Source organism: Chelonoidis abingdonii, chromosome 14 (genome assembly GCF_003597395.2).
Source record: "Chelonoidis abingdonii isolate Lonesome George chromosome 14, CheloAbing_2.0, whole genome shotgun sequence".
NCBI classification, from domain to species: Eukaryota; Metazoa; Chordata; order Testudines; family Testudinidae; genus Chelonoidis; species Chelonoidis abingdonii.
The window spans coordinates 38,787,159-38,814,317 of NC_133782.1; the positions used below are offsets into that span (position 1 = coordinate 38,787,159).

At 58.9% G+C, this 27,159-nt stretch overlaps 2 protein-coding genes across 3 annotated transcripts; one reads left to right on the forward strand and one right to left on the reverse strand.

Moving 5' to 3' along the window:
• The first annotated feature begins 1,931 nt into the window (after nucleotides 1-1,931).
• On the forward strand, nucleotides 1,932-3,621 carry EMC4 (ER membrane protein complex subunit 4). The gene is made up of 4 exons (XM_032790429.2): nucleotides 1,932-2,041; nucleotides 2,171-2,324; nucleotides 2,631-2,791; nucleotides 2,938-3,621. The coding sequence occupies exons 2-4, from the start codon at nucleotides 2,213-2,215 to the stop codon at nucleotides 2,971-2,973; spliced, it is 309 nt and encodes a 102-aa protein (XP_032646320.1). The 5' UTR covers nucleotides 1,932-2,041; nucleotides 2,171-2,212; the 3' UTR covers nucleotides 2,974-3,621.
• SLC12A6 (solute carrier family 12 member 6) lies at nucleotides 3,215-25,874 on the reverse strand. 2 transcript variants are annotated; one of them, XM_032790423.2, is made up of 26 exons: nucleotides 25,724-25,874; nucleotides 23,378-24,516; nucleotides 14,765-14,809; nucleotides 12,686-12,774; nucleotides 12,133-12,264; nucleotides 11,732-11,878; nucleotides 11,286-11,340; nucleotides 10,936-11,066; nucleotides 10,543-10,784; nucleotides 10,180-10,394; nucleotides 9,586-9,744; nucleotides 9,228-9,326; nucleotides 8,963-9,020; nucleotides 8,349-8,523; nucleotides 8,044-8,162; nucleotides 7,750-7,848; nucleotides 7,393-7,512; nucleotides 6,785-6,889; nucleotides 6,541-6,709; nucleotides 5,776-5,971; nucleotides 5,529-5,698; nucleotides 5,271-5,402; nucleotides 4,864-4,971; nucleotides 4,602-4,786; nucleotides 4,258-4,391; nucleotides 3,215-4,174 (listed from the first exon to the last, which is right to left on the reverse strand). In XM_032790423.2, exons 2-26 carry the CDS (start codon nucleotides 23,649-23,651, stop codon nucleotides 4,083-4,085), a joined length of 3,450 nt encoding a protein of 1,149 aa, XP_032646314.1. In that variant the 5' UTR covers nucleotides 23,652-24,516; nucleotides 25,724-25,874; the 3' UTR covers nucleotides 3,215-4,082. The 2 variants fall into 2 exon arrangements, with proteins under 2 accessions (XP_032646314.1, XP_074928493.1); XM_075072392.1 differs by lacking the exon at nucleotides 23,378-24,516 and having other exon boundaries at nucleotides 25,724-25,805.
• Between the last annotated feature and the right edge of the window lie 1,285 nt (nucleotides 25,875-27,159).

The following is a 27,159-nucleotide window of genomic DNA, read 5'->3' on the forward strand; positions in this document are numbered from 1 at the left end:
TCTGAGCTTTCCGCTTAATTCCCCTCAACTCCCCTTTAAGGCCCGCGGGCTGGGGACGGGGCGGTTCCAGCCCTCACTGCTGGCGCAGGCAGCCCGCCCGTTGGGGAGGAGGAGTGGCCTCTGCCCCAGCGGGCAGGACAGTGACGTACAACTGAGGCGGGAAGTCGCTCCTGTAATTGGGAAATTAGCTTGTTTCCAAGGGGCGCGGGCCGGGTGAGAGTGTCGGAGGGGGGGCAGACGCCTGGGTTCCGGGGGGAGGGGAGGAGGGTGTCTGGGCTCCGGGGGGGGCAGGACGCCTGGGTTCCCGGGGGGAGGGGAGGAGGGTGTTGCTGGGCTCCGGGGGGAGAGGACGCCTCCGGTTCTCGGGGGGAGGGGAGGAGGGTCTGGCTCCGGGGGGGCTGGGCCTGGGTCCGGGGGGAGGGAGGAGGGGTGTCCTGGGCTCCGCGGGGCAGGACCCGCCTGGGTCCGGGGGGAGGGGGGAGGGTGTCTGGGCTCTCGGGAGGGGGAGCTGGGTTCGGGGGAGGGAGGGGCGGATTGGTGTCTGGGCTCCGGGGGGGCAGGACGCCTGGTGTTCGGGGGAAGGGGAGAAGGTGTCTGGGCTCCGGGGGGGGCGGACGTGCCTGCGGTTCCGGGGGGAGGGGAGGAGGGTGTCTGGGCTCCGGGGAGGGCAGGACGCCATTGGTGTTCCCGGTGGGGAGGCAGGTTGTCCGGCCGGGGGGTCAGGACGCCTGGGTGTTCGGGGAGGGAGGAGGGTGTCCTGGGCTCCGGGGCGGGCAGAGTCGCCTGGTTCCCGGGGGAGGGGAGGAGTGTTCTGGGCTCCGGGGGTGGGGCAGGCACGCCTGGGTTCCAGGGGGGATGGGGAAGGAGGGTGTTCTGGCTCCGGGGGAGGGCAGGACGCCTGGGTTCCCGGGGAGGGACGGTGTCTGGGCTCCGGGGCAGGACGCCTGGGTTCTTCGGGGGAGGTGGAGGAGGGTGTCTGGGCTCCGGGGGGCAGGCACGCCTGGGTTCCCTGGGGGGGAGGGGAGGAGGGTGTCTGGGCTCGGGGTGGGCAGGACCTCGGTTCCCCGGGGTGGGAGGAGGAGTGTGTTCTGGGCTCTCGGGGGGGGCACGGCTACGCCTGGCTTCGGGGAGCGGAGGAGGGTTCTGGCTCGGGGGGCAGGACGCCTGGGTTCCGGGGGGGAGGGAGGAGGGTGTAATGGGCTCCGGGGGGGGGCACGGACGCCTGGTTCCGGGGGGGAGGGGAGGAGGGTGTCTGGGCCCGGGGGGGGCAGGACGCCTGGTTCCCGGGTGGTGAAGGGACGGAGGTGGTCTGGCCGGGGGGGGACAGGACGCCTGGGTTCGGGGAGGGGAGGGGGGTCTGGCTCCTGGGGGGGGGGGAGGAGGGTGTCTGGTGCTCCGGGGGGCAGGACGCCTGGTCCCTCGCGGCTCGGTCCTGACTCTCCCTGGCTGCAGGCGGAGAGGGGACCCTTGGTGGTCAGCCGGGGCCGGCGCTTCGAAGCTGGGCCCTCGAGCTGGCGCGGCCGGCAGCGGGGGCAGGTGAGGGAGCTGGGGCCGGCCAGGGGGCTTGTTACGCGGGGGGTTGGGCCAGGCGGCTGGCAGCTTAGGTTCCTGCCCGGGGGGGAGGGGGAGTCGAGAGTCTGCGCCTGGGGACCCCCAGGTCAGGGTCCAGGAGCTTGAAACACCCTATGCGATCCCGAGGCTGGGATCTCCTCAGTCTGCAAGGGGCTGGGCTGGGGGGGGGGGCTTGCTAGGAAATGGGACCCTGCCCCCCCCCCCTAGTTTATTAGTGGCTACATCTCAGTGCCAAGCAAGCTGTCCCCTTTCGGTGTTACATGTGGCTGTTCCCCAGCTGCTCCACCCCAGAGCTGGCTGCAGTCCCCTAGATGCACAAAGCTCCCGCCACCTCCTCCCTCTCTCCCTCCCCAGGGGCCGCAACGACCGGGGCAGTGGCCAAGGCGAATCCCTCTATCCTGTGGGCTATTCAGACAAGCAGGTCCCTGACACCAGCGTCCAGGAGACCGACCGTATCCTGGTGGAGAAGGTACTGTGGGGGCTGAGAACCCCCAGGACACCTGGGTTCTCTCCAAGAGGATGGGGTGGGGGCTTCAGAGGAGGATGCTGGTTGGGGTGAGCAAGGCCCCTCTGACACATGTTCTCTTCCCCCTTCCAGCGGTGCTGGGACGTGGCGCTGGGGCCGCTGAAGCAGATCCCCATGAACCTCTTCATCATGTACATGGCAGGGAACACCATCTCCATCTTCCCCACCATGATGGTGTGTATGATGGCCTGGCGCCCCCTGCAGGCCCTCATGGCCATCTCTGCCAGTGAGTATCCCCTATCTTCCCCCCCTCCCCACTTGCCCCCCTGTAGTTCACATTGCTCCCAGCAACCCCCCCCCACATCTTGGCTAGTGAGTATCTCCCCTGCCCCATGGCTATTTCAACCAGTATTAGCCCCCTACCACTTCCCCAATCCGGGCCATTAGTGACTCCCTGCAGTCTCAGCTCTTCTCCCCCAACCCTGCCCTGCTCCAGGTTCCTCACCAGGCTGGTGTCTGGAGCCTCCCCACAACCTTGGCTCCTGCCCCCCAAGTCCAACTTGGTTCTCTTCTCTGCTCCTTCCCACCCCAGCCTTCAAGCTGCTGGAGAGCTCCAGCCAGAAGTTCCTGCAGGGGCTGGTGTATCTGATCGGGAACCTGCTGGGGCTGGCACTGGCTGTTTACAAGTGCCAGTCCATGGGGCTGCTGCCCACCCACGCCTCCGACTGGCTGGCCTTCATCGAGCCCCCTGAGGTGAGGGGGGAAGGCTGGGGTGGGGGGAGGGCTCAGCTCCTGGGGACAGTGTAGAGGTTTTTGAGCAGCGGGGTGGGGTGTTATGCAGGAAGACAGGGTGGGGGCTGGCAGGGCTGTACTTGACCCCCTCTCCCCTCTCATTGCAGCGGATGGAGTACACAGGTGGGGGGCTGCTGCTGTGACTCCCAACAGCCCTCACCCCTGGAGTGATCGCAGGCCTTCCAGGAGGACCTGGAGTCTCCACCCCTCCTGCTGGGCTCTGAGCCCCCACCATCCTCTCCAAGCCTCCCCCTCCCTCAGGGGGAGGGGCAAATAAAGCTGCTGTGTAGAGGTGGCTCCACTGCCTGCTGGGGGGGGAGTGCACCCAACCAGCACAGTCTGGATTTTCCCTTCCATGTGCAAGCATCAGCCCACAGCTATACGTAATGTACAAAATTTTATTCTTTACACAGTTCTGGTACAGAGCAAAAAAAAAATCCCTCCTCACCCTTAACACTGTAAACTGGGGCTTGACCCCCAATAAATTAAGTCCCCCTCCCCCCCAAAGATCAAGTAGTGGCTGCCAGGCCCTGCCTTCCAACTGAAGCTGTAGGGGGAGAGGAGAGTGGATTTGCCTGTTTCAGGGCTGCCCTGGGCTCCAGCAACGGCTTGTCCAGCCTGCCATGGTTAGTGCTGAAAGACAACAGCAGCCCGGGGGTGGGGGGGAGAGAGGGGGGGGGGCACAGTGGGGACCTCATGTCTCTGCCCTTTCTTGATCCAGCAACCCCACCCCCAGTTCAGCCCTATGGCTATTGGGCAGGAGTGAATGTGAAATAAAAAGTTAAGCCACATGTGTGATAAGTTGGTGGTTTTCTGGCCCCTGCAATGGGCACCCCGGCCATTAGGCCTAGGAAGTTGGGTCAGTGACTCGCACTGGCCTGCCCCCAGCAGGCCCCATTACAGTAACCACGCTGCTTGCACACAAAAGGTTAGGAGAAGGTAGGAGGCCCACAACCCTTCCACAGCAGCTTGAAAGGAAGCAAAGCAGCTTTGGCACTGCGTGGTGACGAGCACCCTGGGAAATCTCTCCCATCCCTGCTTTGTGAGGGTTGCCCCCTGGTGACTCTGCCGCGTTGGGTCTAATACCACAGTCCCTTTGGTGCCACCCGCTTTCTTGCCCTGTAGGAGTAGAGAGGTGGGGTAACTGCTCCATGGAGGTGAGCCCCCACTGGATTTTAGCATGCCCCTTCTCCCCAGCCTGTCTGGAGGGCAGCAGTGGAACAGAGTGGCAGGGGCCAGTGGAGGGGGTGCTCTAGGAGTAGATGGTGATGACCTCGCTGCCACCCCCCCGCACCAGCAGCACCCGCTCCAGCCCCTCAGTCAGCACCTCCAGGAACTCCATGTCTGGGGCATGGGTTAAGGAGCCAACACAGGCAAGACAGATAGCGCTCCCCCCCCCAAGCCCCGGCTCCCCACAACAAGGATACAGTTCTCATCGCCTGCGGGGTTGCGGGGCGGCCCCGGCATGTTGAGCAGGACCAGCTTTGCCTCGTGGGACTTGTTAACAATCACTTCATTGAGTTTAACAGCTGTGTGCATGCGCCGCACATTGGACTGGTCCCTGCAGGGGGCAGGAGGGTTAGGGGCAGACACTGGCTTGGGGAGGGCCAGACAATGCAGGGTGGCTCCATAGGTGATCAGGATGCCTCCCATGGGGTGGAGGAAAGCATTTCTAGCCTCATGTTGGGGCATCTCCATCACCACCTCCAGGGATGATGGGAGGTGGAGGGGGGCAGTCCCCAGGGGCTAATGGGAAGCAAGAGGGGCTTACGGCTTCATGTTGAGCAGGTCCTGCATGCCCTCGAGAGTCCGGGCCTTCTGCCCGCGGGCTGCCATGTACTTATCCTTGGTCCAGGTCATCTGCACCTTCTCTTGGTAGGTCTCCGTCTCCTCGTCCTCATCGGAGCCGATGCTGGTCAGGCGCAGCATGGAGTTGCGGTCTTTCACCAGCTGGGCCTGCAGGATGCCCAGAGGGTGAGTGGGGGAGTGCCCAATGGGGAAGGGGAGCAGCCCACCCCTCAGTCCCCACTTACCTCTCTGTCCCGCTCAGTCTTGGAGAGCCGCATGTGCCGTAGCATCTGGGAGCGCTGCTCCATCATCAGAGTCCGCTCGTAGGTGTAGGCCGAGATGTCACTGTCATGCTGCATGGGGCACATGTGGGATGAGCTGAGACCAGAGGTGCAACCTGCCCCATCCTCCTCCCAGAGCTGGCACAGAACCCAGGAGTCCTGGCTCCCTCCTGCTCCAAGCCCTGGACAAAGCTGTCCCATGTGAAGAGATGGGGCCTATACCTGGGCCCCCCCAAGAGAGGCTCCACTCTTCAGCTGCTGCAGTGCTGCCCCCTAGGGGCCGTTCTGCTCATATGCAGCCTCCCCCACTCCCGTAGAGGGGCCACAGAGCATGGCCCTCTCCCCACCAACCGTTCCCTCAAGTCTCTCACCATCTCCACCACCTCCACCTCCGCCTCAATGCGCAGGTGGTACAGGAAGGTGGCCAGGTCCTTCTTCATCTGGATGCTGTTGTCCTCCAGCTGGGCCACCGTGAAGATGCGGATGTTGCATTTACGCCACACCTGGGGACATAGGGGGAGGAGGGGAGAGAAAGAGAAACCAAAATCTGGATGGGTCAGCACCTGCAGATCAGCTCCCCAGTCCTGCCACCCCCAATCCCCCCCTACAGGCCAAGCCCCCAATGGCACCTTGTGCTGCTTGAGCAGGAAGGGCAGCAGCATGAGCATGCCCCCATCGTGGACGATCCACCACACGTCGATATTGCCCTCAAGGAAGGGTTCTGCGTTGCCTGGGTAGAAGGCCACATTCTTGGCCACCAGCAGGGCCAGGCGAGCAGCTGTGGTGACCCGGACAGTGCCTATGGTGACAAAAAGTGGTCAGAGGGCACCAGTGGGAGAGAGGGGAGGATCCCCCCAAGCCCACACCCCCACGTACTGATGAAGGTCTTCCAGGCACGAGCATCCTCACTCTGGCGCCAGGCGTTGGGCCAGCCCATCACCACCGTGTTGTGCTTCATGCCGCCCAGGCCACAGGACTGGATGAGATGGGAGATGCCCTCCCGCACCTTGGCTGCCACCACCAGCTGGCAGAAGCCCTTCACACGCTCTGCCTCCATCAGGTGCTTGATGGTCTGCAAGACACGCACACAGGGGAGCAGCTAGGGGGCGCTGTGCTGCTGGGGGTGAGGCCTCTTAAAGGGAAGCCACAGCACTCAGGGGGAGGGGTCACTGTGCCGCAGAGAGCAGGGTCCTGGGTGCTCAGCAGGGGCGGGTGTGAGCACATGGCAGGGCATGCTGTGCCACACACAGCAGGAGCTGGGGGGTTTCTATGGGGGGGCACTGTCCTGGGGCTCAGCAAGGGACACCGTACTGCTGGCATGGGGAGGCACTCAGCAGGGGGCACTGTGCCACACAGAGCAGGGGGGTGGGGTGCTTACCAAGGGGTATCATGCAGTGGGGTGTGACATGGCAGGGGTCCTTGGCAGGAGGCACTGTGCCACACAGAGCAAGAGCCGGGGGCAAGGGCTCAGAAGGGAGCACCGGGCAGTCAGTGGGGAACTGAGGAACTGTGTGGCATGGAGCAGGGCCAAGTGGCTCGGTAGGGGGCACCATGCTGTTGGAGGGGAGGGGAAGGCACGCGGCAGGGGGCACCATGCAGCAGGGTGGATCTTGGCAGGGGGTGCTCTCTCCCGTCCCTGACCTGCTCAGCCGCCAGCACCTCGGCGTAGTTCTCCAGGAAGTTGCCCACCATGACGGAGCCCACAATGGTCAGGCCCTTGCCCGCCTTGAGCTGTGAGGCGAAGGTCAGCAGGCGTGGATGCTTCACGTGCAGATCCTCGTCCAGCTTCAGCAGCACCAGCAACTGGGGCCTGCGGGGAGTGAGGGGTCACAGCGGAACCAGAGGGGCTCACCCCAGAGAACAGCGGGGCATAGGGCTCTCCTACCTCCAGTTCTTGGTGTGGGGGGGGCCCTCCTCCAGGCGCAGCAGGGCGAAGCGGGCGGCGCTCAGTGACAGGCCCCGGATGCCGTCTCCCCACTCCTTCTCGGCTCTGGGTGGGAAAGACATGATGCTCAGTCGAAAGCCATCCACCCCACACTGAGGAGGTGGGGTCACCTGAGAAAGCTGGGGAAACTGAGGCAGGGAAAGGGACCTGGCCAAGTTCATACTCGACAGAACCCAGGTGTCCTGGCTCCCAGCCCACTCTTGTCCAACCACTAGACCCCACTCCCCTCCCAGAGCTGGGACAGAACCCAAGTGTCCTGGCTTCCAGCTCCCTCAGCTCTACCCCTGAGACAGGTCTTCCTGTAGAGAGCCACAGCACTCCATCCCGGCAGGGGGGCCACTGGGGGAAGGGGGTGTCTCCCATTGCTACAGCTACCCACAGGCCCCTGGATGGCAGCCCCCAGAGAAGGCGGGGGTTGCCTGCCCCATGGAGCCCAAGCCCCACTCTGCTCCCTAGTGGGCAAGGGATGGGGAAGCCGAGGCAGAGGAGGTGGGGAACTCCTGAAGGTCTAGCCCAAGGGGTGCCAGGCCTTGCAGGAGACGACGCACCCCTGGTACTCGATGTACTTGTAGATCATGCCGGCGATCACCATGGCGACAATGGCGTAATACCAGGACGACACAAACATGAGCGCCAGGCAAATGCTCATGCCCACAAATGAGAGTGCCCTGCAGGGAGGGAGAGAGCACACACACCCAGGAGTCCAGACCCCCATTTCAACCCACCAGGCTCCTCCCAGAGCTGGGGAGAGAACCCAGGAGTCCTGTCACCCAGTCCTCCCAAACCCACTAGACCCCATACCCCTCCCAGAGCTGGGATAGAACCCAGGTGTCCTGGCTCCCAGCCCCTCCTACTCTAGCCACTAGACCCCACTCTCCTCCCAGTGCTGGGGCACAACCCCTTACCAGTGGTAGTAGCGAAAGCGGGGTCTCCAGTTGGGGGTGCGCAGCAGGGTCTGCAAGGCGCAGGCCAGATTGACGAAGAGGTAACACATCAAGAAGAACCTACGGACCCAGAAAGACAAGAGAGAGTCGGGGGTGGTGCCTCCGGGGCTCCCCCTTGGGTGCAGGCTGACATGCCACCACGAGATTCCCCACTCTGGGATGCGAATGCCAAATCCCAGCTGGGAGCGAGATCTGCCCCCTCCACAGAATCCTGCCCACACCCTTCCCCCCCACGTGGCTCAGCAGGAACCTTACATAGACAGGATGGGGGCCACCAGGTCCAGTGAGGCAATGAGGATGCCCAGCTCGGCGATACCCGCTGTCAGGAGCAGAGCCCATGTCGGTTCCCCATTGGCTTTGCTATGGCCGAATACCTAGGGCGACAGCACACAGGAAACCCACTTCAGGAAGGCAGGAATGCAGCCAGCTCGGGGGCAGAGGGGCACAGCTGGAGGACAGCTACACAAAGCCACACAAGGATGGCTCGCCCAGCGTGGAGATGCAGCCAGCTCTGGGGCTGGGTACTGTGGGAGGGAGAGTGAAGCGGAGCACGCTCTTACCCGCAAGAAGGGGATGATGTTGTCCTTGGCGATGGCTTGCAGCAGGCGAGGGGCGCCGGTAAGGCTCTGTAGCCCAGCTCCACATGTGGAGAAGAAGGAGCCGAAGACGATGACCCAGGGTGAGGGCCAGGAGAGCGTCCCAACCACCAGGTTCCTGTGCACAGCATCGCCAAACCTGCCGGCGGGAGAGGGACTGTCAGCCGGGGGGGATTAGGCACGGAAGAGCCTCGGACAGGGGAACCGCATGGAGGGGGGCAATGGAGACTCAGTGGAGGGGCATAATGGGCTAGGGGGCCTCAGTGGAGGGAAGCTATGGGGACCCAGTGAACAGGAAGACCCAGTGGATGGGTGCAACAGGCTGGGGAAGACCCAATGTAGAGGTACTATAGGGATGCAGTGGATGCAGGGACCCAGTGGAGGAGTGTCATGGGCTGCGGACGACCCAGTGTAATGGGAGACAACCTAGTGGAGAGGTGCTCTGGGGGGACCCCACGGAAAGAGGACTATGGGCAGGGGGACCCACGCCCCCTGAGGAGGCGGCATTATGGTGAGGACAGGCAGCCCCAGCGGCAGGTGCTGGCAAGCACCACAGGGCAGGTTCCCCCAATACTCACTTGTCCCGCAGCACCACCCCTTCGATGCAGGCCCCGAACAGAACCACATTGCTGAGATCTATGGTAGTGTGGAGTCAAGGCGGCCATGGCCCTAGGGTCACAGCGGGTTGGTCTGTGATCCCCCACCCCCACGCAGCCTCGCCCCGCGGTGGGGCCCTTCTCCACCTGGCCTCATATGGGTTCTGGCATGCTCTGACCCTGAGCAAGGCATGTCCCTCCCTGCCCCATCCGTGCCCCTCCCACCACACTAGCCCTGGCAGGATACAGACAAAGGAGGTGGTGAGGATGGCCAGAATGGTGCCGATGGGGATGGATTTCTGAGCATCCTTCAGGTCTCCAGAACGGTTCGAGCCAGCCATGATCCCTGCAACGATCAGCACAGGAGAAACGGCTGCCAGGTGAGCACCTTGCACCATTGTCCCAGAAGCCAGGGTCCTATTCCCTAGCAGTGGGAGCCTGCAGGGCCCCCTAGGGGTGTCGCCTTGTGCTGCCATCCCAGACACCAGGGTCTTATTCCCTAGCAGTGGGAGCCGGCAGGGCCCCCCCAAGAGGTGATCACCCTGTGCTACCCTCTTGGATGCCATGGTCCCCCAGCTCCCATCCCCCACGGCAGCAGTGCTCACCGGTGACGGAGGGGAAAAAGATGCCCACGAGCAGGGTAAAGGAGGTGGTGATGTCAGCTAACACATACTCCTGGCTCATGGCCCCCAGCACGTCGACAGAGTGGGCTGAGGGCTTCTCGATGATCTCCCCCTTCTGCAGGTAGCTGCTCCACAGGTTCTCTGCAGGGAGGGAGAAGTGGCTAGTCAGCAGGGCAGGGGCCACGGGGTGAAGCCACAGGGGGTTGGACTGTCCCATCCCAGAGCCACCAGGGTCTCTTGAGTCGGCACCAGGGCGTCAGTCTGTACAACCCAGGAATTCTAGCCGGTACCATGAAAACGGCCGGCTCATGGTTTGGCCGAGGTTCTGGGAGTGCCCCGTGCTGCCACTGTAGATGCCTGGGTCCCATTCTCCCTCCCAATCTCCGGAGCTGCAGTGTCTGCGTTTAAGCTACTGGAGTGTCTTGGGGGCCAGTGCTGGCCGAGGGCCTCAGAAAGAGGGCTGAGAGGCTCCATAGCTGACAGAGCTCATGCCCAGATGTCACTGGGCTGCAGCCACGGCAGGCTCCCCTCACCACTGGCTGGTGGGCAGATCCGCCCAGCCGTACAGGGCCTCACCGGTGATGATGCCGCTGGCCAGGCCAGGGATGCCCTGGATGGAGGTGACGTTGTTGTGAGCGAAGTATTCGTCGCAGGTGGCGTTCAGTTGCTTGCTGGAGTTGCAGAAGAGGCCCCACAGCTGGGTGGGCACCGTGAAGTTGCCCAGTTCCTGGGTCTTGGCGCAGATGTCGATCTGCCGACCAGAGAGGGTGCGGTTCCCCAGCATACAGACCCTGCACAGGGCGGGAAGGCAGATTAGACACAGAGCCCCAGAGCACAGAGACCCCCATGGCACCCCTAATCGAGGTGAGCCCCACCCCTGAGCAGTGCCAATCCCCCCACGCTCTCTGCCAGTCCCCCGCAGAGCCCGCCGGCACCTACGGGAAGTGGGGTGGGGCAAAGGAGGATTTGATGGCCCCGGCGTAGATGGCCAGGATGGAGACGATGACGCAGGCGAGGAAGAGCGAGGCGAACTTGTTAACGTAGCGCACGCCGACAAAGACCACCAGCACCATAAGTACGAGGAAGGCTGAGCCGTAGACCCGCATGTTGTTTAGCATGGCCGCCGACTCCTTCAGCACATCAGTGCTACGGAAAATGGCTGCCTCCGGGGTGATGTATATCTGTGCGGGGCACAGAGAGAGATGTTACCTCCAGGAGGCGCCGGCTCCAAGCCACCCCAGGGCAGGGGGGCAGCTGGCTCACGGGGGTGGGGAATGGGACATGTCACATACACCACACAGATCCCAGGCCCCCAGGGCGCAGCGTTCTCACCAGGAAGATCTCAATGGCTCCCAGAATGTACATGGCGGCAGCGAAGGTGGTGCCCAGATAGAAGCAGAGCCCCACAGCACCCCCGAACTCAGGGCCCAGCGCCCGGGAGATCATGAAATAAGAGCCCCCAGCTAGAGAGAGTGGACAGAGACAGTCAGGGAGCAGCTAGGGAGATTGGGGTGTGTCCCAAGGGCTCCCCATCCATAGGCGCCAGGGCAGGAGATGCCCTGAGATGGAGGTCAGGAACCACCACAGGGAAGAACTGAGGCCTGGCTGATGGGCCCAGTCCAGAGCTGAGGGGATGGGGATGCCGGCCAATCCAGGAGAGAAGAATGGCCTGACCCACTCACCCGGCACGACTCCATTGGTGGCGATGGCACTCATAGAGATGGCAGTTAACAGCGTCTGCGGAGAAGGTGAAAGAGGACAACAGGGGGTGTTGTTAGAGGAACAGCACTGAATTGGTAGCAGACATCAAATTCACATGGCCTGCACCAAATGCCCCTTAGTGCCTCTGGGGTGAGATGAGGCAGCTGGAGAGGCCCAGTGACCGAAGTGGTGGAGAATGACATCGCCAATGGCGGATGAGGGCGGGCCTGGGGAAGCAGAACTGTATTAACTGAGGCCAGATTTGGGTAGGACACCAGGGTTCACGATCCTTAGAGAACTCACTACACTCTTCTAGCTGGGACACTCCCTGCAGCACAGTGCCCGATAGTGCCACGCTACGGTCAGCACTGTCCGCAAGGGCAGAGCTCCAATGCCCCTTAGTGACCCCCTGAGGGCAGACACTCACGCAGCAGCAGCAGATGAGGACAATGGCAAAGGCCTGCAGCACTCCGGCCGTGCCCACCACCCAGGTGAGGCGCAGGAAGAGGATGACCCCAAAGATATTCTGCAGGCAGGGCAGATAGACGCCCATGAAGGTGCCCATCTGGGGCGTCTGCAAAGAGAGAGACTGTGATTAGGGTAAGGAGTGCTGGGAGGCAGGACTACTCTGGGAGGGGATAGACTAAGAGGGCTGGTGCCCTTCAATCCCACCCTGCAGCCCCCTGCTATCCCATCCCTGGGCTCCCCACACTGCCCCCCAATCCTGCCCCTCCATCCCACCCTTCAGCCCCATGCCATCCCAACCTTGAGATCCAGCCTGGTCCCAGCTTGACCAGTGCCCCTCAATCCCACCCCGCAGCCCCTCACCTTTGTGGGCTTCTTCTTGCCCTCTGCAATGTTCTCAGCCTCCTCATGCTCCCGTGCCCCCTGCGTCAGGTTGGTGTAGTTCGCCATGCGGTTAAGCAGGGAGGACACCTTGGGCCGGGTATCCATTTCCTCCTGCAGGACGAGAGGGAGTGAAATTGGGAGCTGTCCCTGCTGCCTGAGTCTGCAGAGAGCCTGATCCCGAGCCCATTACTGAGATGCAGCCTGAGCCTGAGCCCATTGCTCCAAGAAGTGTCAACTGCCTATGTGCATCTCAAAGGGGTGTGAACTTGAAGCCCCACCACCCCTATCCCAGCAGCAGAGAACTAGCCGGAGGAAGAGCACAGCGGACCTGGCTGCTGGATTAGTTCTGGGGGAAGGGACAAACCCCCAGGCCCTGTTACCCCATCGGAGGGCAGGGCTGCATCATAGCACCTAGATGGACATGAACCACGCTTCAGCCTCCCAGCACTGGCCACCAGAGGGCAGCAAATGTCCACCTCCCCACTCTGTCCTCTCCTCCCTGCCTGTGGGGGGCAGATTCCACCGAGGGTACCTCGAAGAGTGCCAGGTTCTTGTCGAAATACTCATCCCCATCCTCGTAGCTGGTGTTGTTGAGATAGATGTCTTTCTTGCGCCCGGGATCTGAGGAAAGACAAGTGGGACAGGGAGATCCCAGTATGAAGTGCAGTGAGCTGGGGGGTCTCAGCCCTGTACCAGCTTACCAGGGTTCTCCAAGAGCCCAGCCATTCACCGCTCCCTCCTGGCAAGGGGACTGCAGCACCAATGTACAGACACTCACACCTCTACAACTCCTCTGGAATGGAAGGAGACTGAGGCACAGCAGCAAGAGCAGAACCCAGGAGTCCTGGCTCCTAATCCCACCCTGCTCTAACCCACTAGACCCTACTCCCCTCCCAGAGCTGGGGACAGAACCCAGGAGTCCTGGCTCCTAATCCCACCCTGCTCTAACCCACTAGACCCTACTCCCCTCCCAGGGCTGGGGATAGAACCCAGGAGTCCTGGCTCCTAATCCCACCCTGCTCTAACCCACTAGACCCTACTCCCCTCCCAGGGCTGGGGATAGAACCCAGGAGTCCTGGCTCCTAATCCCACCCTGCTCTAACCCACTAGACCCTACTCCCCTCCCAGAGCTGGGGACAGAACCCAGGAGTCCTGGCTCCTAATCCCACCCTGCTCTAACCCACTAGACCCTACTCCCCTCCCAGGGCTGGGGATAGAACCCAGGAGTCCTGGTTCCTAATTCCACCCTGCTCTAACCCACTAGAACCTACTCCCTTCCCAAGGCTGGGGATAGAACCCAGGAGTCCTGGCACCCAGCCCCCCGGGCTTTACCCTGTGGTCTCACCCTGTCTCTGCCCCTTGGCAAGAGGCGAGTCAACAGTCAAGCTGCTGCTTGCTCAGAGGAAGATTCCTTGCTGGGCTGGGCAGAATAACCCCCTGTTCCTTATTGCCCAGCCCAGGCCCCCAGGCCACGGAATCACAGGCAGATGCCAGCACAGTTTGAACCTGCAGCCGCCTCTGCACGTTCAGCCAAGAGGCAGCGGCACAGGAATAACAACTCTCTGGCACCCTGCCCCCCAGGTAGTAGGGAGCTCCCCAGGCCCCTTCTGCTGCTCACAGCTCGGAATGGGCCTCTGGGGCAGTTGGCAGAACACTGCCCAGAGTTAGCTCACCTAGCACGGCTCTTACTGTGAGAGTGCCCCCACCCCACACCCTACAGCACAGCGCCCCCAAGTGCCGCTCTGGGGAACTGAGGCCGGTGCTGACTACCAGGGGAGAGCCCCCACCCCACTCCCTACAGCACAGCGCCCCCCAGTGCCACTCTGGGGCAGCGTAATGTCACCCCCCATGGGCACTGCTATTTGTGCAGCTGCCAGTGGCAGGGCCTGAGCAGCTCAGCTGACCTCGGTGTTTGCTTTGTACACAGCACAGGGAAAGCCACGCTACCAGCCAAACGCTGAGGCGGGACAAGGTCAGCGGAGAACAAGGTACTAAGAAGTGAGCCCCACGGCACCCGATCCACGGGCTGGGGGCTCCCCGGCAGGAAAAGCCAAAGTAGACTACTTCAGCATGGCATTAGGGGGCACTGTGCTGCAGAGAGCGGGGGCTCAGTAGGGGGCGCTCTCCCCTCCCAGTCAGTGCTGGCCCCTGGGGGCACGGTGCTGCGGGGAGCGGGGTTCGTAGGGGCATTCTCCCCAACACCCGAGTGGCTTAAACAGAACCCAGGAGTCCAGTCACTCAGTTCCAACAGACCAGACCCCCTCTATGACTGAAATCAGGCTGAGAAGGACCACGGACAAAGCCACACCTCAGTTTTGGGCCTGGAGCTCAAGCTGCAGGTGCCTGCGAGGATCCAAGGACAAACAGATGGGGAAAGAGGGGAATTAGTAGCGAGGGGTATGTAAATTACCCTCTCCTTAGGGTAGTCTGATAGAGGGGTGAAACACACGTGCACACACAGAGCAGGGCTTCGGCAGGGTGGCAGCAGGGACAGACACACAAAGCAGGGTTCATCCCCTCCAGCAACAGGCGATAGGCACAAATGGACACACACACAGGCTCGTTCTGGCCAGGAGAGAGAGAGATACACGACTCCTTAGCAATACCATACCTAAGAGCTGACACTGTTCCCCTGTGATGGAGGTTTGACTCACGTCTGAAAATCAAACAGAAGATGGGAAAAAATGAATCACAAAAGAAAAAAAAAAGGAATGAAAAAAAAAACTGATAAAATATATTTCCTCCCACTGATACATGTTAGCAAAGAAAAGGAAACGAGCAAAGATTCTGGGGGTTTTAGAGCATGATTTCAAAACCAAAAAGTAGCTGCAATAATATAAAAATAAACCAGTGCAATTATATAGCAGAGTTCAGGGAGTGGGGGATGGGGCCTTTCTCCTCTAACAGGCACCAGCTCCAACCTGACCGCAGGGCGGGGGACTGGCTGGCTCACGGGGGTCAGGAATGGGAGATGGGGCCTTTTCCCTCTAGTGGGCACCGATTCCAGGCTGCTCTATGCGGCAGGGTAGGAAACTTGTCAGTCCCCCGACTAGACACACATGACAGGCTGGACCCCCGAGGGGCAGAAAGTGCCAGTCTCCCAAGATCAGACTCCTCAGATCTTTTCCTGTCACCTTAACCCTCAAGCAGCAGAGAGCAACGTGACTGAGCGAGGTGGGCGGCTGGGCGACAGTTGCCCTGGGTTAGGTAATGAATCAAGGCTTTGTTGAGCCCCTCTGCCAGCCGGGGGCTCTGGATGAAGGATTCACCACAGCCCACGTACTGCCAGGAGGGGAAAAAAGAGACAAAGATGGGAAAGAAAGAGAGTCCAGACCCACAGCTCCCCCGGCTGTGTCTGTCCCCTGGCCCTGCTGCTCAGCCGATGAAGCAGCGTCTGGCGCCAGACTGAGGATTTTGTCCCTGTTCACTGGGTCAGGAAATGGCGCAAGATAATTGGGGATTACATGGAAGCAGCTGGGATCCTGCCCTTTCCAACCATCCAGAGAACAGATCTGACCCAATGCTGGCCCCACTTCAATTCACACACTGCCCCAGAGGTGGTCCTGTTCCGGGAGCAGGGAGAGAGAAAAGCAAGGAGTTGGACCACCTGTGGGTGTGGAAAAGGGTCCCTCAATACCAGGGTCACTGCCTTAGGACACCATACAGGACTCCTGGGTTCTATCCTTACTTACAGACACTTGATCCTGTGGCCAGTGCTTGAGCTGCATTACATTCCCACTCCGTGGAGCTAGGTAGATTTTCTGTCACTGACCCCCTATCCCATATTTTCTGCTGAGAAAAGAACCCAGGAGTCTTGACTTCCAGCCCCTCCTGCTCTAACCACTAGACCCTCTGCCCTCTGGGAGCAGGAACAGAACCCAGGAGTCCTGGCTCTCTGCACACCATCTGAGTGGCTGTAACTGCTGCTCAGAGCTGAGAATACCTTCACAGACCATCTCCTCTCCATCTAGCAGACAGGCAGCATGAGCCCTGACAGGCAGAGGGCAGCCTGGTAGGAAGCCAGGGGCTAGGCTTGGGATATAATCCCTGATGCTGCCCAGGCTATAGCCTGCCCTCCCCGCTGGAGCTAAATTGAATTAGCTGGGCTGCTGTGTGACATGAGGCCTGCTCCTGCTCCTGCTCAGCCACTGGGCCAGAGTGGGTGGTTCCATACTTAGGAACACTGGGACTTTCCCCTTCAGGGGGCACTTGCCCCGATCCAGCCCCAGGGTGGGGGAATGGCTGGACATTCCCCCTCTCCCTAATCCCAGAGGTTGGGATAGAACCCAGGAGTCCTGGCACCCAGCCCTCTCCAACCACTCCTGCTCCAACCACTAGATACCACTCCTCTCCCAGAGCCACAGTGAGAGCTCAGGAGTCCTGACTAGCGAGCTGGATTAACACGCGGGCCTTGTATAAAGTGGGTGGTATATTAACACACACCCCTCTTCCAGCTGCAGCTCAGAAAAGTCATTTCAGCCATGTGCAATGCCCAACCGAGGTCTGGGCACAGTGGGTGGAAGATACTGCAGGGAGTATTTCCCAGGCTGCACAGAGCCTGCTTTAGCCAGGAGAGGGCAGGGAGAAAGGACGAAAGAATGAAAAAGTCAGACAGGAGGGAAAAATGAAAATGTCAGAGAGATGGAAGGAAATTCCCTGCCAGGGGAAGGAGCCAAGCCAGCAGTGACCCCTCTGTGCAAGCCCAGAGCAGGGGCAGATGCAGTGAGAGCTTCCCCCAATGTGCACCTTCTCCAGGAGCGCCCCCTCTAGGTCGACAGGGGAGGCTGTGCCAAAAGTGAGTGCACACCCAGTGCTCCAGCTACTGAGCGTAACTGATTATTGATTAGGAAACACAGGGAACAAGGCAGAAAGGAAAGGGTTAAGCACACGGGTGCATGGGGGGAGGTGTTTGCCATCTAATGAGATTCTCAGTCAATCCAGCTTCACGCACATGGAGGGATATAAAAACACTGCTGGGATCACTGAGATGCAGCCACCTCTGGGGGCAGGGGGAGGGCAGCTGGGTAATGGGTACACAGCAACCCTGCACTGGGATCGCTCACCAAGTGCTAAGATTCTACAGATTCTGGGGTGTGAACTGACAGCTACATAACAATTGCATAGCGAGACTGCACACAAATGGCTCGCCTGGGACTGAGATGCAGCCATCTCTGGGGTGGGAGCGGTTGGGTAACAGCCACACAGCACTGCCATGTAGGTTTGGGACAGACAGTGAAGGAGGGTGCCATGTGGCTTGGACCAGGACAGAATCAGCAGAGCTTGAATTTGCCAGGACACTGGGGTTTGTTCCCTCTCTCTTGGTGGCAGGGGCTGTTTAGAGTCTGAGCAAACACAGCCCTCCCTCTTTAACTACACCCATCATCCCCACTGTGACAGGATCCCCTATCCCCATCGTCAGCTGCATCAATCCCCAAGGGGACAGTCACCCTGCAGATCCCTTCCCAAAAACTGCCTGTCCAGATCCACACTGGACTCAAATGCACACCAGCCCTATAGAAGGTAACAGCACAGGGCATTCCCATGGCCCGTTCTCTGTTAGGGTCTCCGGGCCTGATCCCAATCCATGGAAAGGTTTCACTCAGATTGGAGGGCTCAGGATCAGACCCTGTAGCACATTCCACAGTTCCTCCCCCAGCCACAGTCAGCAGAGAAAGTGAGGCCCAGGGCAGGGGAAGAACCAGCCCAGAAAGCACACAGCTATTAAGAGGAAGAACCCAGGAGTCCTGGCTCCTCTGCTTTCTAATCCACTAGACCCCACTTCCCTTCCAGTGGTGGGAACAGAATTCAGGAGTCCTGGCTCCCAGTGCCCCTGCTCTAACCACTCAAGCGTACTTCCTTCACTAATCAGTAGCGGAGCTGTGGTTGGTGTTTAACTGAAGATCATGCAACAGGCTGGGAAGAGCCCAGAGGAGGCTGCTATGATGGTTGAGGAAAGCAGGCTGAGGAGGCTGCTTGGATCTGGGGGGCAATCAGGAGGGAGGGGACAATAAAGAGATACTGGCCCCCCATACCACCCCATGCACCCTCCCCCCGAGACAGAGGGGGCAGCCCAGGTAGGGGAGGAGCAGCCAAGAGACAGACACAGGTAAAGCAGATTAATGTGACATGTTTACATGACAGCTCACCTGATACCATGATCTCTCTGGGCATCCAGATGCCAGCCCTGTTAGCTCCTTCCTGGGACCCTTCTTCCACACCACCCTCCTCCTCCTCATCCACTTTGGTAACAGTGAAGTGAGGCATTTTCTGGACTAACTTTTCCCCCAGCACCAGCAAAGAAGGACTGGAAGCACCAGGATCAGGTGACTGGCAGGCTCCAGGGGAAGAGGCGGGACAGTGGGGGGGGGGGAACACGCCCTCCCCTGCTGTGTGTGTATTACTGGCACTAAGAGGATTAACTGCTCCACCTACAACTGCTTCCACTCTCCCGCTGAACCGTAGCAGGCAACATGGGAGAGGCAAGGACTAGCACGGGCACAGCGCTGTGATGCAGCCAGCTCTGGGTAAGAGCCCCACAGCTACTGTGTGGATGGAGACGTCTGTGGCCACCTGAGCTGTAGCATGGCTTTCAGAGAGGCAGGATGGAATCAGATCAGGACTCCTGGGTTCTATCGCCAGCTCTGGAAAAAGAGTGGAGTCTAGTGGGTTAGAGCTGGGAGCCAGGACTCCTGAGTTCCCCCTTGCTCTGGGAGAGGAGTGGGGCTAGTGGATTACAGCAGGAGAGGTGGAGCTGGGCAAACTCCAGCGCATGGTGGCCTTTTCCCTACATACCCCACCCTCTCTGTGTATACCATGAAGGAGCAGAGATTAGGGGAAAGGTCTTAATCAGTTTAGGAAATGCCTAAATGGGGAACTCCAGGCCAGGGTGAATGACACAAACGCTGGGTTGGACCCACACCACTTCCCACTCCAGAATGGGGTTAGCCACACACCCCTGCCCTGAAATGACCCCTTGAACAAGCACAGGAGAGCCCTGGCACAGTGGCCCCTTCAGTTCTCTGTTGAGGCTTCCCACCCCCTGCACAGGCTCAGATGAATTAGTTACCTTTGCAAACTGCTTTGAGATGATCAGGGAAAAGGGATTAGGGACAGAGCAATGTAGGGCTTGTCTACACTACAAAATGAAGTCAACTTACATTAAGTGAACTTACAGCCACTGCAGTATTTAAAGCAGTGGTTCACATCCTCACCAGGGGCACTTCCACTGATTGAAATGGGACATTGCTGGATATTGACAGCTGGAGCCCAGCAACCCTGGGGCTGATAGTCCCAACTGTAGGCACGGGGCTCACAGATGCCCCTCCCCCAGCATCTGCCGGGCTGACAGCTGGGCCACCCCCCAACCCTGGCACTGACAGCCCCAACTGTGAGCCCACAGGGGACTCAACTAGACAGCAGGGAGCCCACCAGCCGTGAAATTGATGTTATTGTCAGTTTCGTGGCTGCTATTATTTCAAATTTTGGCTTGGGCTCTGGATGTCAGCCTGTGGGGAGCTCACAGCTGGAGTCCTCTCCCACCTGAGCTGACAGAGGGAGATGGAAAGGAAATGCCAAGTAAAAGCAGCATCAATTTCACTGCTGGTAGGCTCCCTGCTGTGAACAGAGACAGGTGCAGGCTCACAGCTCTGGCTGCTAGCCTGGGGGGAGCCTCCCATTGTGACCTCCACTGCTGGGGCTGATAGCTGGAGCCCCCCTGCTGCCACCCAGTGAGAGACTAAGGGGGCCAGGACCATGGTGTCCTTCCCCACCCCTCCAGTCCCTCATGGGGAGGCAGCAGGGCTGGAGGTTGCTAACAGCTGTCAGCCCAGCTTGGGGCCAACAGCAAACAGCCAACGTAAATAACACAGTGTCTACACAGACACTGCGTCACCCTTATTACATTGACATAAGCCCTGTGCCTCTCGTGGAGGTAGAGTTATTACGTCGGTGCACTGGGCTTACTTATTTCAGCAGAAGCACCATTGTAGTGTAGACACAGACACGATTAGGTCGACGTAAGCTGCCTTACGTACACCTAACTGTACACCTAACTATGCAGTGTAGATCGGGCCTCCGTTCTCTTATTAGGGACAATTTATGTTCCCCTGTCAGGTATCTTTTAACTTTATTTCTGCTGCCATCAACAGGCCAAACCACACATTACACCACGGTATATGTTCAAGTGGAACAGTCAGGGAGGCTGCAGGTTGGGATTGAGGGGCACCAGCAGAACTACTAGGTTGGGGGAAGACAAGGGCTGGGGCAGCAGGTGCTGTGGGTTGGTACTGAGGGGCACCAGCAGCGGTGGGGGAGCCCAGGGATGGGATAGCAAGGGGCTGAGAGTCAGGACTGAGGGGCACTAGCAGAGCTGAGTGACAGTGAGAGGCCAGGGCTGGGATAGCTGTAGGTCAGGATTGAGGGGCACCAGCATAGCTGTGCGGAGGGAGGGAGAGGCCAGCGGACAGGGCTGGGATAGTTGTGGGCTGGGAGTAATTTTGCTTACAACCTCTCGTCCTGACCCAGAGCCCCACCTCTTGTTCCAGTTATGCCCTTTCAGTTCCTCCTCTGCTGCTCTCTGCTCCAGCCATGCACGCCCACACAACTATGTGATGCCCTAGAACAGAGGGGGGCTGAGGTCAGAGCACACACTATGGGGCAGAACTGGAGTCACCCCCCCCAATTTCTCGTCAGCTGCCACAGAATCAGGACTGGTTCCAGGCTCCGCTCCCCCTGCAGTCAATCCAGAGTCACCCCTGACTGCAGTGGAGACCTGACTCCATTTTGTTCACAGCACAGAAAGGACACACATCCATCTAGCTTGGACAGAGGAATCAATGGATGAGGAGGGCCAGAGAGCCAGCTGTGAGCATCTGGGATGGGGGAGGGGAGATCAGGACCTAGCCCCTAGCACAGAGGGAGCCCAGGACAGCACTCCACCCCCACTCTCAGGCTACAAGCTCTCCCAGCCCTAAGACTGTTTGAGGAACAGAGAACAGGCGTAGGCGGGCGCTGCAAAGGGCCATTTGTCATGGAATGAAGGGAAGGAGGGGGCTGCATGAGACAGGGACTGTGGGTGAAAAACAAGTGGGGAGACAGCTCAGTAGGGAGGGCAGCAGGCACTCGTGTCGGTGGGTCATGCGGCCCCCATGCACAAGTGTGCGTTGAACAGCAACAGAGCACTACACAAATGCGTGGGTGTGTAAGATCACATAAGATCTATGCACCTGTCTCTGTGCATGCATGAGCCGCTGTTGAAAACAAGTCAACCACATGCACATGTGTGAGCTTGTACATCCGTGTCTTTGTGCATGTACTGAAAAATCAAGGAAGTTGAGTGAGAATATGGACAGACAGACGCACACATCCCAGCCTTCGGGCCACATCAGGTCATGCAGCAACCTTCTCCCCAGTCCCCATCCACTCTCTCTCTGCCCAAGGACAAAGGACGTCTGGAAAAGCACAGCCAGCCTCTCTCGGGAGATAAACAGCTGAGGTGCCGGGGACATTAAGTCCCCGAGGCGCTAGCTGTCTGCTCGCTCTATCCTCCTGCTGCAGGCCTGCCACACACACACACTCCTGCTCTCCAGTTCCTGCAGTGCCTGTTTTGCTGCTTCACTGGGCTTCAGGCCTCTGATGGCAACAAAAGGGCCACCTTCGAGGAACACAGCGGCCTTGATGTCTTGTGAAAACGTCTAGGACATTACCAGGGTACTATCCCACAAGTGATCCCACAGACGGAACGGGGAGCACAGGGCTGTCCCGGGTGCTCCAGTGGTGAAGGCTCATAGGCACATGAGTATGAGCTGGACAATATTCATAAACCAGCTCTCCCTTCCTGACCCCAGGCTGATCAGCTTTGCCCCAGAGCATGGCCATCCATGAGCCCCTTAGGACAAGGGGGAGATGAACACACCTGGTACCAGGGCGGACTCACAATTGCACACTCATGTTCACTGCAAGAGCTGGGAATGAACCCAGCACCCCAGAAAATCCCAGCTCTAAAGAGTCAACTCTGCCTCCTTTAAATCTCTCCCTGCAATATCAATCCAATCCAAAGTCCTCCTTCACTTTCTGTCCTAAACTCTTGGAGCTGTTAAAGCAGCAGCCATGCTCCACACCAGAAGCAGCTGCATCTCAGCACTGTGCATCATTACTAGGCACTGTTACACAGCTGCTTCACCCCGGAAGTCGACGCAATCCCTGCGCACAGATCCTATGAGACAAACACGGCATTTATGTGCACGTACTGCAGACCACAGCATTATCAGGCCTGTAACACAACCCACGCTGGGAGGCCCCGAGAGGAGCCATGACTCTGAATCAGTGGTGACCGAAGCCCCAACATCAAGTTCTAGGACTCATCTCTCATCAGAGTCTGCACGAAAAAGGGAATCAACAGGATTAAAGGGAAGTTCAATTCGCCCGAGTCATTTCCGCTGAGCCTTGCTCAGCATTTCCCATGCAGGAAAGAGGCTGAAGAAATAAGGATACTGGCTGAGTCAGTGATAGCAATAGAGTCAATGCACTATAACCCTCTGTGAAAACACCACCCCATCCAGCCACACTTATCTTAAAGCTGGCAACCAAGACACCTCACCCCCAAAAAGGAAGATGGAAGTGTGTTCCCGTTTGTTGTGAGCAAGTGGAAAGACCAAAGCATTTAGGAGGCACCTGATGGGCAGCGACAGAACTGGCAAGACAACTGCACCTGGTGATGCACTAGCTACCATAAACCAGCCTACCCCACTGCAGCCATGAATTATTGTGGAGTCATCCATAACTGATCCCCCTCCATCTACATCTCCAATGCACCCATGAGTCATCCCTCTCTAATGCAGCTGAAAGAGGTCTCCTTCCATCTCCAGCACACCCAGCAGTTGCAATGCACTTATCTGTTGGCCAACTTGCAGTTGCACAAGTTGAGTGTGTCATATTCAATGCACCCATAAAGTTTCTTTCTCCACTTCCAATGTACCCGTAAGTTGCAGTGGATGCATCCAACATCCCCCGGAGATGTCCTGCTCTAGCACCAATGCAAAAAAACTGTCCATCTCCATTGCATCCATGTCTCTCACCACGCTCCCAAGAGATGTCCACCTCCAATGCACCCAGGTCTCCATTCACCCTCCCACACCAGCCAAACCACCACAGTGGTAGCCACAGCAACATCGGTGACTTCCCAGCTTCTCGTGCTCATGCACATAACCGTCCACGTACCACCTACCTTCTGCCACGTCATGGGGGTTGGACGTCCTGTCGCTAGCCGGCTCACCCGCAAGAGTGGCCACCGAGGTGGTGGCCCCTGAGAAATCACTCATGCCCTCACTGCGGCTTGTCTCAGGGACACTCTCCCGGGAGCTGAAGCGGACCCGGGAGCTGGAGCGGGAGCTGAGGTCTGGACTGGTGTCAGATAGGCCTGGGATGTCGTCGATTTTTGTAGGGGTCACCATGAACCGGACAGAAGCCATTTTGGCAGGAGACCGTTGGTGTTGGTGCATGCACACGTGGAGAAATCTAATAACCTCCTGGGGAAGCTTTAAATTCTAATAATCCAGAAACAATAACAAATAGAAGGGAAACAAAAATTTAGGAGGGTAATGAAATGAGTGGGGTAACAGCAGGCTCCACCACCAACTGGATTCATGTCTAAGGTGGATTCTCAGCCGTCTGGTGCGATGTGGTGCCCAGCCATCCAGTGGTTATCAAGTGAGTTTTCCACAGGTGTGGCTAAAGGTGGAGCATGGGAGCTGACCCATGGTTTACCGTGCAAATATTTCACAGCTGTCTGGTTTAGTCAATGATTTGTTTGTCGGAGGCCCTAGCCCGAGGCTTTAGCATGCAGACAATCCTTGGAGAAGTGCACTGCAGGGCCAGTATGTGCAAAGAGAATGTCTCACAAGTCCTGGGGCAAGCACTTGTTTGCAAATATTCTGCACGGAAGGTGGTTCGAGGAAGGGGTCCGTTGGTTACGGAAATGAGACAGTGCAAGCAGGCAAAAGAATTTTACAGTGTCCTAGTGCAACAATGCAGGCAGAAGAGAACAAGAGATCCAGGTGCGAGGAGGAGAATGACCCACCGGTTTCTGGTGTAATGTGCAAGGAAAGCAAGTATCCTAAAGAGTTCTGCTGCAAATATCCCACATGATCCTGGTGCAACAAGGTGAAAAAGCTCAAGGGTCCTGGTGCAGGATGGCAGCTATTCTACACGGTTCTGGTACAAGGAGGTGGAGTATCCTAGTCCAAGGAGATGATTATTGCACAGAGTCCTGGTGCAAGGACATATGAAACTATTCCTTGAGGTCCTGGTAGGGTTATGGTGCAGGAGTATTCCTGCTGCAAAAACGTACAACTTTTCAACAGGGTCCTGGGGTGAGAAGACAACTATTAAATGTCAGCCTAGTGCAAGGACACACAATAGCACAAGGCAATATGGCTATTCCAGAGGATCCTAGGGCAAGGGCCCACACACTCCCTACAGGATCCTGACAAAACTCACATAAAGGCATGCAGTCGTGCAAGGATGAGAAAATCCCGCATGTGAACATGTGAAGCCCCCATATAGTCCACCTACAGGGGATATAATTATGCAAGGGCATACATATCACCAATGCGTCAATGAGGCAAGGGCGTGCAAACCCACTGCAGGATAGGGACGATAGCACAAGACCCCCAGTGTGTTGGGGCAGCGATAGAGCGGGGAATATACAAAATCCTAGGGAATGGGATGATTGTGCTCGATCCCCAAAGAGAAGGAATGATGGTGCAAGGAATGTTTAAAACCCTTATGAATAAATCACTGGTGCAAGGGCATTCATAAAGTCTGTGAAGAAAATAATGGTGCAAGGGATGTGGGTCTCTCAAGTCACTATTGGAAAGGTTGTGTGAGTCCCATGAGTGGAACCAATGGTGCAGAAGGCAGGCAAGCCTCCTGTGAATAGGTGCCAGGGCATGCAAAAGTCCCACAGGGATGAGAGGGACCAGTGGTGCAAGAGGTTCATAGTGTGGGGGTGCGCAAAACCCCTGTGAGGGAGCAACGGGGCAAGGGATGCACAAACCATGTGGAGGAACCGGTGGTGCAAGGGGTATGTAAGCACTCCCTGTGCAAATCATTGATGCGAAAGCTGCACAAGAGCCCTGTGAGGGGAGATATGGTGCAAGTGGCATATAAGCCACATATGGGGAAATGATCGTGCAAGGGGTGTGCAAGGGCTCCACACTCAGGTCACTGGTGCAAGGAGCATGCAAGAGCCTTATGAGGGAGCAACGGTGCAATGGGTGCACAAATCACATATGGGGAACTGATAGTGTAAGTGATGTGTGAGAGCCCCATGTTGGTGCAAAGGAGGGGCATGCAAGAGTCTGTGACCAGGTCAGTCGTGCAAGGGGTGTACAAGACTTCCCCCGGGGGGGGGGGGAGCGATGGTGTGAGGAGGGGAGGAGACCCACACTGCCCACTTGTTTATAGGGGACTCACACTGCGCGTGCGCAGCAGCCCCCCGCCCCGAGGCGCCCCCTTGCCGGAAAGCGCGGGAAAAACCTCGGGTAGCCGTTGGGGACCGTTAGTGGTTTACCTGTGGCGCGCGCCAGCGTCTGCTCCCCAGCGTTCTACAGAGTCCCCGCGCGCCGGGGCTGCAGCTCCCGCTGCCGCTCGCGCTGTCAGCTGCCGGCTTTAGAGGAGGAGAGGGTGATTCGGGGGAAGCGCGTTTCCCCCGCCCCTTTCTTGGCACATGCGCAGACCCGAAGAGCTAGGGCTATTACCGGGCTTCAGTCTAGATCTTTATGAGCGGGGTCAGAGGTCATGAGTGGGGGGGGGAATACGACAGCGCGGGGATTGCTGGGAATCGTAGTTTTCTGAAGCGAGGGGGGGCGAACTAGGGGCAATGAGAAATGTGGAAGGGGAAAATGTGGGGGAGGGGGATTAGGGGTCAGGATGAATGGGGGCAAATGTTGGAGGGCATTTGGAGGCACAGCAGAGGGGCAAATATAGGGGAGGGGCAAATTCAGGGGTGGGCATTACAGGGGGGAAAAGGGTATTTGAGGCATCAGGGGCTGGGGCAAATTAGAGGGGGCATTTGAGGGATAAGGAAAGGCAGATGCAGGGGGGGTGTTTGGGAGTGAGGGGCAGTGGGAGAGATGGGGTAACTGTGCAGAAGGGGCTATTTGGGGGACAGAGGAGGGGAAAGGCAAATGTGGGGGCTTTGCGGAGGAGCTGGCAGTCTCTAGGGGTGTGGGGGGAGGGGAAGGTAGTTGGGGGTCACCACAACTTCCTGCCTCCAGCCTGACAGGGTTTTGGTGCAATGGGGGGGGTGGGGGGGGGATGCCAGAGTCTGTGAGCAGGTCAGTCGTGCAAGACCTCCCCCAAGGGCGGGGCGACGGTGTGCAGAGGTGTCCCATGAAGGCCCCCAGGCTGAGCCCCTTCCCACTCATGCCAGGGATGGAGGCTGCCCTCACTCCTCTCCTGGCAGGAGCCACACTGGCACAGCCCGCAGGGCCACTGACACGTCGCCTCCGCTGCTGGTGCTCGCCGAGAGGCCGAGGCATTGAACCCGCCAACAGCTCAGCTGGCCATTAAAGGCTGTCCTAGGACTCTGTGCAAGGCACTGCACGGAGCACAGCTCCTGCCAGCCCTGATCCTCCCCACCACACACAGCTCTGCCTTGTCCCCGCTCCTGACTCACAGATCCCTGTAATTTCCCCACCTCAGCTCTGCTGCTGCCTCTCACTCCCAACCCGCAGCCCCTCACTATCCCAGCCCTCGGCTTTCCCCCACAGCTCCGCAGCCTTCTGGTGCCAGGTATGGAGCTAGGAGACCCAGGTGCTGCCCCTTTATCCTCTGCCAAGCCCTGGTCCCCTCGATGCTGCCTGTGAAGTGGGCAGAGCTGGCCCAGGACCAGATGGAGCAGACGGAGCATGTGGGACATGTCCAGTTGCATTCCCTGCACTGGGAAGAGGAACGGGGTCTCCTGCCCAGCCCAGGACTCCTAGGTTCTCTCCTCATTCTGGCAGC

Coding starts and splice junctions, on each gene's coding strand:
- EMC4 (XM_032790429.2), top strand. CDS start 2,213: ATGAACCTCTTCATCATGTACATGGCAGGGAACACCATCTCCATCTTC. Junction 2,325..2,630: donor CCTCATGGCCATCTCTGCCA/GTGAGTATCCCC, acceptor TTCCCACCCCAG/CCTTCAAGCTGCTGGAGAGC. Junction 2,792..2,937: donor CCTTCATCGAGCCCCCTGAG/GTGAGGGGGGAA, acceptor CTCTCATTGCAG/CGGATGGAGTACACAGGTGG.
- SLC12A6 (XM_032790423.2), bottom strand. CDS start 23,651: ATGCACCAACACCAACGGTCTCCTGCCAAAATGGCTTCTGTCCGGTTC. Junction 9,021..9,227: donor CCTCACCACCTCCTTTGTCT/GTATCCTGCCAG, acceptor ACACTACCATAG/ATCTCAGCAATGTGGTTCTG. Junction 6,710..6,784: donor CCCCACACCAAGAACTGGAG/GTAGGAGAGCCC, acceptor CACTCCCCGCAG/GCCCCAGTTGCTGGTGCTGC.